General features: G+C 46.2%; 1 protein-coding gene across 2 annotated transcripts; it reads left to right on the top strand.

The window, feature by feature from the left end:
* Nucleotides 1–16213, top strand: LOC135817884 (monomeric sarcosine oxidase-like). Of its 2 annotated transcripts, XM_065331170.1 has the most exons (10): nt 1–384; nt 4456–4525; nt 4991–5047; nt 5609–5734; nt 7811–7985; nt 9876–9986; nt 11098–11195; nt 12018–12204; nt 13493–13626; nt 15522–16213. In XM_065331170.1, exons 1-10 carry the CDS (start codon nt 258–260, stop codon nt 15688–15690), a joined length of 1254 nt encoding a protein of 417 aa, XP_065187242.1. In that variant the 5' UTR covers nt 1–257; the 3' UTR covers nt 15691–16213. The 2 variants fall into 2 exon arrangements, with proteins under 2 accessions (XP_065187242.1, XP_065187243.1); XM_065331171.1 differs by lacking the exon at nt 1–384 and having other exon boundaries at nt 4456–4535.
* The last annotated feature ends 1524 nt before the right edge of the window (nt 16214–17737 follow it).

Below are 17737 nucleotides of genomic sequence, written 5' to 3'. Positions count from 1 at the left end.
ACGGGTGTGAGCTAGGAGGACAGCCTCCGACAGGAGGAGCGACCGAGGTGACACCGCATGGAAAGACAGACGATGTAGATCTACTTACGCAAGTTACGGTATGCAGTCATGGAGCGTGCGCCCCGATGAGAACAGTCAGTTGGTTTAGCTCAGACGAACCAGTTGGCTTTATCCGCTGCTCGCCTTGCGCGCCTTGTTGCTCGTGCTCCGACTCCCTGTCACAGTGGAGCATATAATACCACCTGGCGTCTGCAACAATGTCTTCTCCTACCGGCAGCTGCTCTGAAACGCTTGACGGCCATTACGACTACGTGGTGGTGGGTTGCGGCGGTATTGGCAGCGGAACGCTCTACTGGTTAGCACGGACCTTGGGACAGACGAAACGTAAGTACGCTAAGTCCTGTTGTAGTAGGTCCGTCGTGTTGAGTTTTTTTTTAATGTCCTGGCCGTTTACCTGCCTGTAATGTTGTGCTCTTCTTACTATCTTAGTTTCCCCGCGGCGATAACGAACGCAGTCAGTGCATGCGCGCGACCTATCTGGTGCATGAATCTCGGTGATCTAAATTTCATCAAGCCCTGTACTGCCAATAATATGGAGGCGCGTTCAGTGAAAATAATGTTCTCGAAAACGGCTCTGAACCCCGGCTCGGCATGCCATGGGTTGGTGCCTTGGGCTTGGCATCAATCAGTTCGCAAGTACAGAGGTGTACGAGTACAGTCGTGACAAGGCGCACGGTAAAATAGGATGTGGAATATCCCTGGATTATCGTCCTCGCCGGACACAGACTGTGCAGTGGAGGTGCCTGGCTGACAGGTGGTGGCGTTTTGAAGTCCCATTCATTTACACTTTGAAGGTCCTTGTGAAAAAATGTGTTTTTTTGAGCACCGTGTATTTTTCTTGGTCGGAGCCTAGCCACGCTGGCGTACGAGTCGCACCTCTTTGGTTTAGCCATGTCACAAGTCACTTGCAGAATGCCGTTGAAGCTGGCCAATCTGGCAATCAAGACAAGGCTGGGCTTTCTAGAAGAAATTTTTCCCTTCACAATTCTCACATTATGGCTGTCTTACCTTTTTGCCATCTACCAACCATTTTGTTGCTTGCTCTATGGTAATGACGGCAGAAATAGTTCTATGTATTGCTATTTTAGACTCGGATGGAAAGCCAGGATGAAATTTAAAAGAAAGGACCACAATGTTACATGTTATTTTATTTTTATTTTATTTTATTTATTCACAATCACGTGGCACTAGCCAATGAAATGGTGATGTGGGCGATAGCCAGCCATGGCGATAATACAGCTAGAGGGGGAAAGAAAAAGAATGAAAGGGGAACTGAAAAGCAAAAGAAGCTAGGGCAGGGCTGGATATCAACTAGTATGTTGCATTCTGCAGTAGCTGTGTGAATGTATTGTAACATTGGCAGGATTTTAGATGTTGTGGGAGGAGAGACCAATGGCGGTAAGCAAGGAAGAGAGGAGATGTTTGCATAGAGGCAGACCGCGCAATAGGGAAGCGGAGAGAGTTTCTGGTGCGCATGTCTTGAGATTGAGCAAACCAGCTTAGGCAGGAGAGAGCATGAAGAGGAGCAATGCCCAGCTTAATTTTATGAATTGTCTGGCATGCCAAAAAACGCACGCGGACCGAGAGCGGCACAGCAGAAGCAAGGCGGTATAAGTCTGCGCTTGGAGTCAGGCGAGGAAGCCGAAATAATATTTTCAAAAGACGCCTATGCATAACTTCGAGTCGAGCAATCAGTGTTTTAGAAATGCCAGCCCAAATTATGCAGCAGTAATCAAAAATAGGCAGAATGTAAGATGTGTAGATAACATGGCGACAGTCGGTGTGCAGGTGGGTGATGTGTGATGAGAGAAATCCCATTACTGAGCTAACACGGCTGTCTAAATTTTCGATCTGGGATTTCCAGGTTAAGTGTTGGTCAATAATGACGCCAAGATGCTTGTGTTTTTCAACGATGCAGAGCGGGGTTGTGGTGCCTGGAAAGGTGAAGGGACTGGTTACTAATGAAGATAGGTCACAGGAACAACTGGGGGGGATACACATTACAGCAGTTTTCGAAGAGTTGGGTTGCAATTTCCATTTTTCCATCCAATGAATAACGCCATCTATGTTGGACTGTAACTTGGCACTAGCCTCGGGGAGAGTGGGTGCTGTCACAAGTAGTGCTGTATCATCAGCATATAGTGATGTGTGATCCATTTCTGCCAGATCGTTTACATACATAAGGAAGAGGAGAGGCCCCAGGATTGATCCCTGAGGAACTCCAGACCGTACATGCCCTTTGGCAGACAGAGCAGAGCCAACACGCACCCTTTGCTGTCTGCCCGTCAGGTAAGTACTGAGCCACGTGAAGCAAGTACCATGGATTCCATGGCGGGACAGCTTGTATAGGAGCCCGTGTGTCCATACGGTGTCGAAGGCCTTGCTTAGATCAAAGAAACATAGCATGCTGTAATGGCCGTTCTCACGAACAGAAGACATCGATTGAACAAGTCTGAGAAGCTGCCAGGACGTAGAGTCGCCTTTTCGGAATCCAGACTGGGACGGATGTAGAACAGGAGACAGGTAAGTGTATAAGTGGTTGTACATAATACGTTCACACAGCTTGGAGATTGTTGACAATAACGAAATCGGGCGGTAATTCGATGCATCGAGCTTACTTCCCTTGTTCTTAAAGACCGGAGTTACAATTGCGTGTTTCCAAATAGCAGGGAAAGCACCAGTTGCAAAAGTGAGGTTAAAGATGAGGCTGAGAGGGTATGCAATACTGGAACAAAATAGTTTCAGGAGTTCATGAGAAATACCGTCCGCTCCCGCAGCCTTTCGGGTCTTAAGGTTGCGGATTTGCTTTGCCACAGCAAAAGGCGTGGTGGTGACATCTTGCAACGTAGGTGTAGTTCTTCCACGTGATGGGGCGTCGGGTGGCTTGAAGTCTGGCACATTCCATGAAGGATCATCTTGTGTTCCAAAACCAATAAACTGTTCGTTCAAAGCATCTGCCACATCCACAGGGTCAGAATATAGAGTACCAGCGACTGAGAGCTGAGTTACAGTCGTTCTGCTGTTGCCTTGGGGAGATCGAAGCTTCCGGACAAACTGGAATAAACTTGGTGATGCGGTCTTGCCGTGGATGCACTTAGGGATGAGATGTACAGTCGATGGGCAGTTCGAGACATATTGCGAGTAACGTTTCGCTCTCGTCTGTAAATAGCGAAGTTGTCAGCCGAGGGAAACTTTCGGTAAACACTATACGAATCTCGTTTTTTTCTTTATTTGATGTCGGAGGGTACTGGTCAGCCAGGGGGGGGGGGGGGGGGGGTTCATATGGATACGCTTGACAGCCGGCGGCTTCTGCCTGGGCAGAAATCTTGCACAGATGTTATGGAAGATAGAGTAAAAGTTGTCCACAGATATGTCAGGATCGCGCCTCTCCAGGCTCAAAGCTGCTGGCCAATGTATGTGGGACATGGCAGTATTCATACTCGCGACAGTGTTGCTGTCTAGAGAATCCAAAGAAAATACACTAAAATCAGGGACATCCAGGGGAGTCGAACGGGCATCACGAGAACGGTATGTGGGCATTTCTGGGCAGGGTACAGTACGAATGTGGCCAACCACGATAGAATGATCGGATTGACCTAGTGGTGCTGTAGCACGGAGGCAGGATATAGAGTCCGGTATATCAGTGACAACTAGGTCGAGAGCTGCCCCCATGCCAGACAATGACTCATGTGTTGGAAAATTTACGAGCTGCGTGAGAGAGAACATGCCGAATAGACTGTGAAGCTGGCGACCAGCGGCATCCGTGGTAGTTCCATGCCAATGACATGACTTAGCATTAAAGTCTCCCATCAACATGATAGATGTTGTTCGGTTCTTAAGAGTACTTAGACAGTGCTGGAGGGAATTGCAGAAGGTGTTGATACTTGATGGAGTAAGGGCTGGGGGTCGATATACTGCACCAATAACCAACTTCTTCACATGAGGCGCCTCTGGGGGTTATCTGTAGTTTTTGTCCAGGCACTAAAAGTTATAAGCAACTGAGATGTTGTGTTGTCAGAAGGTGGAAATTTTGCGCATCCAAGACGTGATATAGCTTATCATCAGGTCGTTGAATGTCAGTATCACATCAGTCAGTATTGTACTAGCTGGTGCACCTTCCGACTACACAACATCTTACTTATAACTGTTAGTGTTGGACACAAACTACGGATAACACGTAACATTTTGGTCCTTTCTTTTTAAAATTATTGCTGTAATAAAATTGTAACATGAAAAATCACCATCTGAGCTATAATATTCACAGGTGAGCTATAATAAGTTACCTTTTTCTCATGGACTTTTCCCCTTTTCAACTCCCTCAACGTGTGAATAACAAATGCAAACCACTGTGTGTACATGTTCACTATGGCTTTCTGTCTGGTTCCTATACTGCAGGAATTCTGGGTCTGGAGCAGTTTGAGCTGGGACACTCCAATGGCGGCTCTCAGGATTACTCGCGTATAGTGTACGGGATGGTCAGTATGGGTGTTGTGTTCGATTTCAAGGTTTTTAAACAAGACATTGGTGCTGTCCTGCTTATATTGTTTTAGGAACCTTGGGGGGGCGTTCGGGGTTACCCATTGTGTTTACAAAACGAAAAGTTTTAGTATTGTTCAGCCCCCACCTACCTTTTCTGCCGAGGTGAAATAAATTCCAATAAAATTGAAGTAACTGGGCATTATCCACCTGCACTCAATAATAATTTTCAAAATGAAACTCCTTCAAACCCACCCCCAAACGAAAATTTTTGGTTTTGAAAAAACTATTGGTAACCTTGGATGGCCCCTCATGCTCTGCATAAACACCGTCATAAAACCAAACCAGGGTGTTTAGTTTAGTACTGGTGATAGTGCTGGTTGGATTTAATCTACTTGCGAGCTGTCGAAGACAGATTTTTCTTGTATCCGGCGTGTGTTCTGTTGGTCTCTAGGCGTCTGATGTACCATGTGGAGGCGTACACAAAGCTGGCCAGGGAAGCTATGGACGCGTAAGCCACCTCTCCTTGCTATCCCCATGTACCCCCAGATCACCAGCACACAAAATTCACAAAAAAATGCCAATGACCGACTTTATTTGCATGTTTATGCAATTTGCCAATGACGATCCAACGAGAAAACAGATCTTACCAGTGCCTTCTATCGCGGCGAGGCATTTGATAGCAGGTGTAAGTGATAGCCCAATCAACAGCATGGCACCTTTCGTTACAATATCCATTATTATAGCTATTTTCAAGCTAACCTATCCGGACTTGTTTCTACCGGCGGCACGCCATCGGATGGCGTGAATGACTCTGCACGTTACTAACATGACTAAGTGGGTACAAGGACTGACATTTCCATCACTGCCCTTAGCTAAGGCTGCTCTAGTAGCATACCGGTATACAGCGAGACTTCAGATCTATATCACTCCCCGTGTGCCTTGTGTGAGTATGTTTGTGTCCATGCAGTAAATAATGCATCTTGCATGTGAGTGTGTGTACAATGTAAGTACGCGCACCTGCACACATTACATTATTCAATGACTTGTATACTTTTTTGTGTCCTTACAGATGGCACATAGTGGAGCAGGAAGCCGAGCATAAGCTTGTCGATCACTGCGGAAGCATACAGCTCACAGAGAAAGGCAGTCCGTTCATGGTTGACACGGTGCAGGCAGCCATCAAACAAGGCATGAAGTGAGTGAAGCAATAATACCAACTAAGGCCACACTTTGTTTTTTCTATGTTTCTCGTCGGCAAATTTTAACAAAAGGTATGCAGGCGGGCGGGAAAAAAACAAACAAAAAAACAAGATAAAAACAAGAACGATTTCTACTGAAAACTGTATACATTTTGTATGCGTGATTCATACAAGAAAGTTCGTATACAGACTACTTGAACATCGGCGAGGGTGAGGGAGCCTATGTCCTTTTTCTGCATCGCCTTACTCACTTCAGAATCAGCCATGTGGGCGACGAGGTGATTGCGGATTCGTTCTGACGGCTTGTCGAAACGGCATCTCGCCGCGACAGAGTGGAGTCGGCTTGAGAACGTGGCTATGGACTCACCGGGGAGCTGGCGGAGACGAGCGAACTGCGTCCGTTCGTGGATAACATTGTCCGCAGGTGCAAAGTATTTGTCGAAAGCATCGACCACTTTATCGAAGTCGTCCTTGTCGGAATCCTGGGCGAAGGACAACTCAGGCTGGAAGATATCATCCGCAGTTGGGCCCAGAGAGTATATTAGAGTGGAGATCTGGACTTTTGCAGATTCGGAGGAGAGTTTGGTAGCAATCTGGAAGCGTGAGAAACGGCTTTTCCATCGGGGCCAATTCTCAGGTGCGGAAAAGTCGAAGCTTTCAGGGGGCTGAAATTTCGCCATGGCGAGCGGGTCCGATGGCGAGGGTTCGGGGTACCAGTTCTGACACCAAGTGTTGCATTACTGCAACAGCACTAAGGGTAAATGCCCATGCACACTCTCTCAGTCCAACACGACCATCACACTCCGGTAGGAATTACAAACTATACTTGATGAAGACAGAAGGAGTGGAGAACACAGGGAACAGAGTAGGCATGTAAACAGCACAGGCACGCAACAGTTACCGCTGGTGCATGCGAGGTGCATGTGCGTACGCGAAGGTGTGAAATAGGAAGCGGGGTCAAATTACATATGGATGCACCATGCCAAATATATAGGCACAGGTAGGTGACTGTACAACTACTACGTTGTACAATCATGTAGTCCCATAGTAGATCTACATGATTGCACTACAGACTACGGTATCACATCAGCCCATGGATATCAGGCAAACTCCAACAATGCGAGTATAAAGTTTGACGAGATTGCGAAGAGAACATACATTTATCTGCTATCGCATCAACAAATGCTTTCACACTCGTCATTTTTGGTTTATTATTTCAACGTTCTTGTGTCTGCTTATCAAATTCTTGTCTCCACGCTGCTCATTTTTTCCTCGCCATGCGCCTATTGTTTGGATTTTTTGCCCACGACATCGTTCCACAGATGCCAGTTGCCACGGAACTCGTCCGACTTACAGTATTCCTGGGACCCGGAAAAGCTCAGGCAGTGAACGACTGAAAGCTTCGTTGCGGCAGCCTTCGTCGCAGAGAACGGACGGGGAGTGCTCCTTTGCTGCTGTGGTGCAAACGTTTACGATGTCAATTGACGGATCTAGCTGCTGCAGTGTGTGCAGTGTACATGCACATACACATGTACCGGTACAAGTATGAACTTCGTTTTCTTCCGAAATTTCTCAAAACCTACGAGGGCGGTCACGAGAAACATAGAAAAACAAAGTGTGGCCTAACAAGGGATGTCATTACTGTCCATAGTTAGTATTCGATAATGACTTGGCACCTAGTCCACACTACTCTGCTGGTGTGGGAAACTGATTGGCAATATGCTCCTGTAACACATTGAACAATTTCCCTGGAGACAGGAATGTAATTATACTTCGAAGTAGAACACACTTCAGGCTCTTGAACATTTTGAAAGTTTCATTAGTAAACTTTCATGCCTTATCATTAGGTGAGATTTGAGATTTGATACTGTTTTGGCTCTAAGTCCTATAATAATAATGTTGTTTCTATCACCTCTCTGCTGTATTTAACCCATTGTCCGTGTTCATTTGATTTTTCCTGTATTTCACCTAGGGCATGAAAGTATACTAGTGAAAACTTTCAAAATGTTCAAGAGCCTGAAGTGTGTCCTACTTCTAAGTATAATATTAACACATCGACTTGTTGTTTGAAGGTACGAACACCTGACTGGCAGCGAGTTTAACCGACGCTACCCACAGTTCAAAGTGGACGACTCCGTTGAGGCTCTGATTGATCCCGAAGGTGGCTTGGTGGATGCTGCACAGGCTAATGCTGTTCACGTGGCACTGGCTCGGCAGCGTGGAGCAACGGTTGTTGACAAGTGCAAGGTCAGAACCAGTTACTAGTACTGGTTAACGACTGCTGCTGTATAATGTGGTCACTGCATCACACAATTCCTTCATCTCCCTTGAGAACTAGATGTCTAGTAAAAGCATTGCTCTGTCCATGATGTCTAGTCAGATGATGCTCTGTACATGGTCGACCATTTCAAATTCAACACCCGCGCATACGTGATACTCGTGAAAGTTGACGGTTACATAGCTAACTCCATAAGCAGGACATGTTGTGGGTACATGCATATGACTTATGACAGATGAGAGATGGCAAATCTCGCACTAGTTTTGATATTTTGTGTGTTCCTTGTCATGATCGGGGTATGGTGCGCACCTGAGTTTTTGAGACGGAAATAGCACATCTAAAAGGTCCAGTTTCCTCGGCAAATATGTAACATATGCACGGTGGAGTGGAGCAGGACAGGAGAAAAGAAAAAAAGAATAACGAGAATAGTGTGAAAGGGAATAGGATATAGCATGCTAGGCGAAAAGATGCTGGATGGACCAGAGCTTGTCACCCCAAATCGGATCCTTGCAGACCTTTTCGACTACTTAAAGTACTGCAAACCATTGAAGGTTCTGAGGTGGTTTGGGTGAGGTCATTGGTCTAGCAGATTGGTAGGTAATATTATTCCAGAGAGTGGTGGCGGCGCCTTGGAATATACCGGTCAACCTGGTAAACCAACCGCCTCATCCAAGTAAGTGGCGACGATTGATACAAGTCTAATAGATGATTGGAAGTAAGCAGTGGCAATACCCCAGAGAAACCTCGCCTGGGTAGTCACGGCAACAGTGGCATCATGGCCGATCAAGGAGAGCCTCAAACTCAGCACGCTTGAATGCGAAGATTGGGCTCATGTCTGTCATGATGTCTAAGAAGATGATGAACGATGCATGCCCGAATCCTTGCAGGTGCTGCAGCAGTTCCTCGTTGTGTTCATCTGAGGCATCGTGCCTCTCTTGTTCAATGAAGTGCCTGATAATCAGGTTGTCTGCCAGAAGCCTCAGTGCTATAGTTTTGGCCGGAATGTTCTGGGGTTCAGTGAGATTATCCATCTTCGGTACTTGTCCAGGCAGAAATCTGGATGGTCCCAGGGCCTAGGGATTGTACTTGTCAGGTGCTAATCTGGCGACTTCATCAGAAGCAGCAGTTGCGCTGTGGCTATCACAAGGGCTGGCAGTACAGAGGACCCAGTCTGGAGACTCCAGCATTGCCTGATACAGATCTTTGGCACTGGCTATCTTGGGAAGGATTTTATCCACTAGTGCCTAGTAGTGCTAGCACCACACTGTCAGGCAAGTTGGAAATCGACCCACAAAACAGATTGGTGGCCATTTTGGTCTGGTTTTTCCGCAGACAATCATCCACTTCGTCCAGGAAGGACGTAGTCCCCTGGAACCTCACTATGATCATAGGTTGCATCCAGCAAATGTTTGCAGCAAATGTTCGAGTAAGCATGTTTTGGCTGACACCTTGTTAACTTTTGACCAAAGAGCTCGGCGACGAAAACAATCTTCTTGACCGTAGGGCAACCATGACAGCGATGCATGGCATCTGTGCAAATTCGTGCGCTGACCACTTGGATGGGTGACTACAAAAATCCATCGCAGTTCCCATATTGGCAAAACTCCCAACGAATGAATCACGGCGGGATTTTTGGAACCTTTTTGTTGTAGCCTTTCACCATTGAAAGCACCAACGTTCATCATGCATGACGTGTCTATGCTAACTCTATCATTGCAAATTGCTGTTTCCTCATGAACCATGCAATTCAATAGTAGCACAAACTTCAGGCTCGTCAACAACATGGCTTTGGTTCATGGTCTTTATGTTTTCCTCGTGAACCAGTTCTATTCCTTGATCTTCATTGCATTCAATCCCAGGTGTTCAGAATACAGCAGCAGAGTGCCTCACGGTTGTATGAGATAGCAACATCTTGTGGCAAGGTCACCGCCGATAAGATCATTGTTACTGCAGGTGCATGGGCAAATCAGGTAAGCAGCTCTATAGTTGTGATATTTAATTCTACTTTAAGTATTTATTTTATAGGAAAAAAGGTTTCAGAGCAGACTCGCTCTCTTCTCATTCACTCTGCAAACCCGAACTCATTTCTCAATCAATTATTTCTTTTTTTTTACTTCAAAATTACTGCCCCACCGGGAAAAGGGAAACAGAAGAACATGAAAAGGACAATAGAGAACAATGGGAAGGTGGGTGTCTGAAGGCACTCCACTCACCATTGGTCTCAGCATCAGCATGCCACCAAAGCACCACTGAGAAAAAGGGGACACATAGAAAAAATAGAATAGGCGGATCCGTTCGCATCAGACTATGCTCATGTAGACGGAGAAAGAAGAAGAAAGCAGGAAGAAGAAGGAGAGAAGAGATGCTGGATTAGTTGGCTAATGCACATCAATGTACATCAATGCAACAGGCTCCACCGACGAGCCTCTGATGTTCGGTGTCTTTCAGAGTTATGGGAACGAGCTTGTCAGCTCAAATGCCTTTCTTCTAAATGAAACTGCAAGAAGCCTCACCCTTGCTCCTGATCCATTCACAGTTGTAATAATTATGTTCTTCATTTGACCAGACGAGACCCCACACGATGCTTGTAGATGGCACAGTAGCACGATTAGTTCCCCAGCCACACTCCACTATAGGGAGTAGTGTTAACCCTGACAAGTCTCGCTCCGGTCCATAAGATGACGGGATTTCATGAGAGGAACACAACCTTGTGTAGTGTGGCTTAACTGTTTGTGCTACTGTCTGCAAGTGTTGTGTGGTGTCGTTTGGTCAAATGAAGAACATAGTACTGTAAAAGCCATTATAGTAACGAGCTGCAAATATCACGATTTCCTAAAATGGACCAGTTTACATGTACCCAAATGTAAAGAACTCTTTCTCAACGCTCACTAGCAACACTGTAAGTATCGATTTCTGTATAAAGTTTTCTATTATAGCGACAGATTTATCCTCGTTAACTCGTTAGATCTAGCACTTCGATATAATTATTATATAAGGCTTTTACAGTACTTCTTTTCTGCACTGGTTACTTTTAGAAATTCCCCCGGTCTGCTTTTCCACGCAACCCACTCTCTTGTGCAGGCCCTGGGAAATTTTGGAGTTCACGTCCCGCTGACCATTACGCAAGAACAGGTCCAGTATTACGCCACACCGCACATCCAGGACTTCCTGCCGGCAAAGTAAGAACGGTTGGGACTACTGTCGCGCACTCCCCGGGTCATGAATGCCATGGTCTCCTTTGTGCTCCTCTGTCATAGTAAAACAAATTTTAACATGAGAAATAGCATGCACACTTCACTCTAGATCACATACATGTAACAGGAAAACCTGGATTCAGCGACCACCCCACGGTGCAAGCAAAAGCGGTCGTTAAAGTCGGGTGGTGGTCTTTAGAACCTGGTCCCACAGTGTCTGTGTAGAACTGTCGGTGCATGGAAAAACGGTCACTAAACCCAGAGGTCGCTTACACCAGGTTTTACTGTACTCTTCTTTGACTGCGTTGCCTTTTGTGAAACGATACGATTCGTAATTGGGGAAATGCGGTATGCTGTATGATTCACCTGAGAAGCAGACATTCTCTAGAAATGTCCAGCCACGCGTACCAACACTATCCTAACAACTGAAATGTGTGTGATTTATAGAGATGCGCTACTTTGGCAAGGTTCACTGCATCGTTCATGACCCCTTCTTCTTTTTTTTTTACTACACTACAGCAACTCTGCGTATTGCTACAGTGCATTGTACCGGTATATGCAGTGAGTGTTCTGCACAACGCACACACGTTGAAGTATCTCTGAGGGCAACTGAGTTATTTTTATAGCCAAAGTAAGGTGCCGTGGCATATCCAGGACTGTGCATGTACCCCCAAAGCCAAATGGCAAGGATATCCTATGCAGATACTAAAGAAAGTCCAGTACTTTGCATCTGAAAATGTGTGCTATATATTCTTGGTGTGTCGTGCTGAAGCTTGTCTCACCCGCCCGACATGTTCATTCTTGCAGATTTCCCGTCTGGATCTGGGTGCATGACAATTTGAGTTTCTACGGCCTGCCCATCCATGGTATCATGGGAGTCAAGATTGCCATCGACTGCGGTGGTGCAGCAGTCACAGCCGACCAGAGGAGCTTCACACCAGACAAGCTCAACACAGAGAAGACAGATGAGTTTGTTAAGAAGTTCTTTCCAAAAGTGAGCAGAGGTAACATTTTCTTACATGTACGAGCACATGTACATTCCAACTGAATAAATTTTCATCGATGGCACCTCACCATGACTGCTCTCTCCAGCCGACCTCGACACGTTGACACAGCACCATCGGCAAAGCGGCACATCCGTTGGTACTCCATTCTTTCATACAGCTGGATAATCGTAGTGAATAAAGCTTTTCCTATAGCCATCTAGGCTTTGAAACCCAATTTTAACTTCTGCTATTCGGGGATTGGACCTGCAATCGAGTGCATTAATAGAGATTGCATCATCCCGAACCTGTCCGTATTGTGTGAAACAAGGCCGAACATTTTAAATTCTTTATCATGGCTTAAGTGAAACTAGTACTTCAATCCTGTAAGAGGATACATTTAGGCATACACAGTACTGGTCTAAACACAGACATGCACGGTATGGTACATATAGGGTATAAACCATTTACTTTTGCTAACTCACCAGTACTGAGTGCCACTAGAAGGAGAACCGAATTGGAAACAAAATATAATTTGATGTAAGAGAGACCGAAAGGGAAGTGTAAGGATCCGAGCAAGTGTAAAGATCACTCTTTTCGGATAGGTATTGATTCAATTTGATTGCTACACAACAATCTGCTGATCCATGTACAGTCGTCCCTCTCTAATCCGGCACCTTTTGCTACGGCATTTTCTGCTGGATTAACGAGGGTGCTGGATTAAGAAATCCTGCCCTCTGACCCGGCCCTACCCAATTGCATGCATGTATCATATGTATGTCAAAACGCAGGGTTTTTCCGTGTCGACCCAAGTATTTAGTGCACGGCTTTATATTCTCAATTGTTCTCCGGGAATACACAGTGATAAAGTGATAAAGTAAAACAGAGAACATGTTTACATGTACTCTTGCACACACACGCACACACACACACACCTGAAAATTGGCAGGACACTACTCCTTGCTAAATAAAAATAAGAAAGTATGGTTGACTGCCGTTGTCTCCTGGACAAGCCTAGCCTGGCCTGGCAAGGAGTGCACCTGTACGGTACGCGATTTACGACTGCCGGATTATGAAATCAAACTATGTGCAGTTTGAGCGATTCGTTTCAAAAAGTTACTGCCGGAGGCGGAATTCAAGTGCCGGATTAAGATGTAGGAATTGAACGAAAAAAATCGGTTTCGTCAGAAAGTGCGCCGGTTGGCAAGGGTTCCGGATAAACAAGTGCCGGATTAGAGAGGGACGACTGTACACTCAAGCTTATTTGTCCGTATTGTTGCATTTTTGCCTTGTCCGCAGGCATACGGCCCGAAGGCCCTGGTTAAGACATGCCTCTACACTATGCCACCGGATCGTAACTTTGTCGTGGACACCCTGGCTGGATACGGACACCCGAATGTGTCAGTCTGTGTTGGCGGTGGACATGCCTTCAAGTAAGTGCACAACCTGGTTGGCATAGTAACTGTGTAGAGGGGACGGTTTCAAATAGGACACCGGTTGCAAACCGGAACGGACTCAATATTCACTTTCTCTCTTGGTATTTTGATTAGAAAACATATGTCACAGTGAGACTACTATGTGTTATACTCCGAGCCAAAATTCCATGGCTCTGCGATGACCAGAAGCGCCATATCAAGCAGGTGAGTTTTTGACGTGTTGCTTCGCACTGCGACTTGAGTTTTACGACTTTCGAAAAATCAACTTCTTGTCGCAGGTAAACAGCGGCTCGCCTCTCGCCAATAAAGCACCGCATACCAATCAAAACTAATGGAAGCACACACAAGGCTTATTGTTACTCTATACTGGCCGTCGTGGAGCGATAGCAATTACCTAATTTCAGACCCAGAGTGAATTTGACGTGCACTCTAAAACGTGTCCGGTTTGGAGCCACCTCTGATTTGAACTTTTTTGAAGCGAAAAATTGGGCAACTTGGAGGCAATGGGTCAACACAAAGGAGTGGCTCAGTTCGATTGACTCTGGCCCCAGAGCAAACTTCAACATGCCAGTTTCCTTCCACAAACATATTTCGAGTGAAAAATCAACGCTGATGATCGGTTTGGGTCTATACAAATTTGGCTGTCAAAACGTCCCGGTATCGAGCCGTCTCCTCTACATGTGTACAGGACTGTACTCGTCTAGCATACATACTGATAGTAGTCTTCTACTAACCGTGACTACCAATTTGCTAGCCGACCTTGAAGTGAGCTACATTATGGATCAGATGCTACTGTAAACATTCTCCATCCAGCAGCAGGCTTGATGCTGATTATAGCCGACTTGCAAAACCATTCCTTGCTCATCTTCGAAGGTTTCTGCGTTTATTGTTAACGTTTTCAGTAAAACCAGAGTTAACGGCCAGCGGATTAGCGACCACCTAAATTTAACGACCGTTTTCCATGCTCCCGCAGTTCTGCATAGAAACTTTTAAACTGGAATAAGCAACCGCCTTCGTCGCTGAAATGCGCTCCGAAGCAAGTGCATGCCGGTAACGGAAGTGACAAGTGACAGTGCAAAGTGTGCCACTTCATGCCCTTGAGTGAGTGAGGTGTGAAAACCCATATGGGTGTTTACTGTTTAATCAAAATGAAAGTATTCTGTGCCCAACACATGTGTACATGGATGCGTGTGCAGGGTCCAATATGCTGGTATGGGACTATGTTTTAAAGACCACCTGCTAAAGACCACGTTTACTCGCACTGTGGGCGATCGTTTAAACCAGGTTTGGCTGTTCGCTTTTAGATAATAGAAAATCCAGGTTACCCTGATTTAAAGGTCGTGCATAGAGGTGCATACTATTTTTAATACAGCATGTAAAGTCTGAGAATTGGCGGCATGCCGAAGCTAGTAGTAGCCTGTGCCCATTGTTACTTCGAGTATGTATACTTGGTGAACTGGACATTTTCTAGGCAGTGTGTGACTCGCAGCTCGCAGGCTAATCTGACTTGCTGCAGGCATGCATTGACCTAACTGAAGGATTAGACCCAGGTGGGGCAGGGGTGTATAAGCTTGCATGCATCTCGACTTAAATATTGCTTCCTGGAACGTACTGGATGGATGCCGGGTAGGATAAACTGTAGCGTGAACACTATCTGGTTACATCAACCAATCCTTCTTCTGCTTTGAGAAGCACATTGCCCAACTCTGAACAGTGCATTTGCTTGCATTCTGGAATAAGAATGATATGATTGTGTCTAAAGCAGCTTGTGGTATTTCGGTGTCTTTAGATAGATAATTTTAGGAAACTAAAGTAGATATTGATCATGAGTAAGTTATGTGTATGCATGTGTGTGTGGTATGTGTCATGCACATGTATGTTTTCCACTGTAGATTTGCAAGTGTACTTGGAAAGGTGCTCACTGATTTGTCAACAAAAGGTCGCACTGCAACAGATATTGCACTATTCTCTCTGTATCGTACAGCACTGACGGACCCTAATTATCCCGATCTCTGCCGACAGTTTAGCATAGAAGCTGTGGAAACCAAAAGCAAATTATAAAGATCACTCCAGACTGTGGCAGCGCAGCAGGCAGGGCTTTAGACGGAACAAATAGCTCCGAGATGCAATAATATACATTGTTTTAGGTACCTTCTCCCATACCCTTTTCTACGTTCCTTCTCCCATACCCTTTTCTACGTTCCTTCTCCCATACCCTTTTCAACGTACCTTCCTCCCATACCCTTTTCCTGCTGGCCTGCTGCATACACCCAGTAATCACCTTTTGGTTCTGTTGGCCTGGATAGCTACTTGCATGGCCATAATTGGCAATTATAGCTACCCAGCTGCTTTCCTTACCAGCATCTAGCAACTTTTCTCTCTTTCTTTCTCTCTTTCTTGTCAGACAAAACACTACCTTTCGTTTTGTCTCCCGACTTAAAGAGTTTCAGCAACTCCAACATCCATTTTCACAATCCTTTCAGAAAACCTGTTTTATTATTACTAGAATACGAATCACAATTATTTGATACCTGTTTCTTCTACCTGTTTATTATTACTAGAATACGAATCACAATTATTTGATACCTGTTTCTTCTACATATTTAAGGATAGATTTTGACGATCAAAGACCTGAAAAACTTGAACGATTTGAGGGAGTTGTCAATGACAGCAATTTCCTAAAAGTTGGATTTGTTTGGTCTCGGGTATATCATCACTACATGGAAGTTGATGAGAGATCTGCCCATCCATTTAGGTGTTTCTGGATGCAGCTCGGGGTGTGCTTCCAGGGGTGGAATAGGGCGTGGGTGTTGCTTGAGGTGTGTGCAGCCTGGGTGTATGTGCTGCGTGAGGTGTGACTGGCGGCATTGCATCGTGTGGACTGGGTGCAACATGCTGTGATGCCAAACCCTCTCCGATGAGCTGGGATGTGGGCGTAGCCGTGCTCTCCTCAATGTCCTGCTGCTGCTGCTGCACCTGTGCAGAGTAAGGAGTAGGTGGTAGGGATACCTCTTGCAGTGGCATGGACGACAGCGGCGTGCGAGTTGAAGACACCATGGATTCAGCATCATAACCGCCTTGGAAGTCTTCAAACTCGTCAGAACTGTCCCTATGTACATATTCCAAAGCCGACTGTACATCACGCTGCCCTAGCGGGGTGAAGGACTGGGTTGGGTGGTAGACTTCGGGTGCACTCACAGTCCGTGGGCTGAGAGACTGCCATCCAAAACCGGGCAACCGTTCATGCTCCGCCGAATCTACTGATACTCTGGACGAAGTGGAGCCAAGATACTCGGCAACAATTTGTGCAACAGGCTCCACCGGAAGTGTCTCTTCATCTTGTGTCCTTGGTATCTCCTGGTCAGTGTCGGTGCAGCCAGCGTAGCCAGGAACATTGGGATCAGCATCAGTAGCAATGTGAACATGCTCACGATCAGCATCAGTAGCAATATGAACATGCTCACGATCTGCTGGCACATCCAATAAGTCCTGTACCAGAGTGTCAACACCACACTCCACCACTTGAGAATCACCGTGTTGGTTATGCTCATCATCGGCGCGTGATCGTCGTGGTGATAACCAATCAGAGCTTGTTATTGATGGTGATGAACCATAAGAGCTTGTTCGTGATGGAGATGAACCATCAGGGCGGGATTGTGGTGGCATTAGACCAGCGGGGCGTGTTGGCGGTGATGAACGCTCGTTCATGTAGTCAAGGAGCATGCGGGGTGCACCGGGCAGGCCAGGGGCAAGCAGGCGAGCCTGTTCCTTTAGACGATGAGCAACGCTGAACTTCTTGCGTAGTGTTTTGCGATTTGCGGAGGACAGCACCTCGTAGCTCTCCTTACCAGCATCAGTTTGCTGATCCGCCCTGCCCTTCGTCTCCTCCTGTACAACAGGTTTTCCTCTGCCGTCCGGCGGCTGTCTTGCAGTGTCAGAACGCGGCTTGCCGGTGGCTCTCTTGGTACCAGTGAGCGTAGCAGTGGCGATGCCAGCCTGTCGCTGAACACCACTAGTAGTAGTAGCAGTAGTATTAGGGTACTGATGTGTGTCGCCACCGTCCAGTGCATTCTGCCGCCTCAGCTTTGGCTTCTTTCTGCCATTCGGT

Source organism: Sycon ciliatum, chromosome 5, assembly GCF_964019385.1.
Source record: "Sycon ciliatum chromosome 5, ocSycCili1.1, whole genome shotgun sequence".
In the NCBI taxonomy this organism is placed as follows: Eukaryota; Metazoa; Porifera; class Calcarea; order Leucosolenida; family Sycettidae; genus Sycon; species Sycon ciliatum.
This window is presented reverse-complemented; position numbering and strand designations above follow the sequence as displayed.

What these genes read in the sequence shown, in the direction of transcription:
- LOC135817884 (XM_065331170.1), top strand. Translation starts at nt 258, where the DNA reads ATGTCTTCTCCTACCGGCAGCTGCTCTGAAACGCTTGACGGCCATTAC. An exon ending in CAGGATTACTCGCGTATAGT is followed by an intron (nt 4,526 to 4,990) that starts GTACGGGATGGT and finishes GTTGGTCTCTAG; the next exon opens with GCGTCTGATGTACCATGTGG. An exon ending in GGCGGTGGACATGCCTTCAA is followed by an intron (nt 13,627 to 15,521) that starts GTAAGTGCACAA and finishes TTTCCACTGTAG; the next exon opens with ATTTGCAAGTGTACTTGGAA.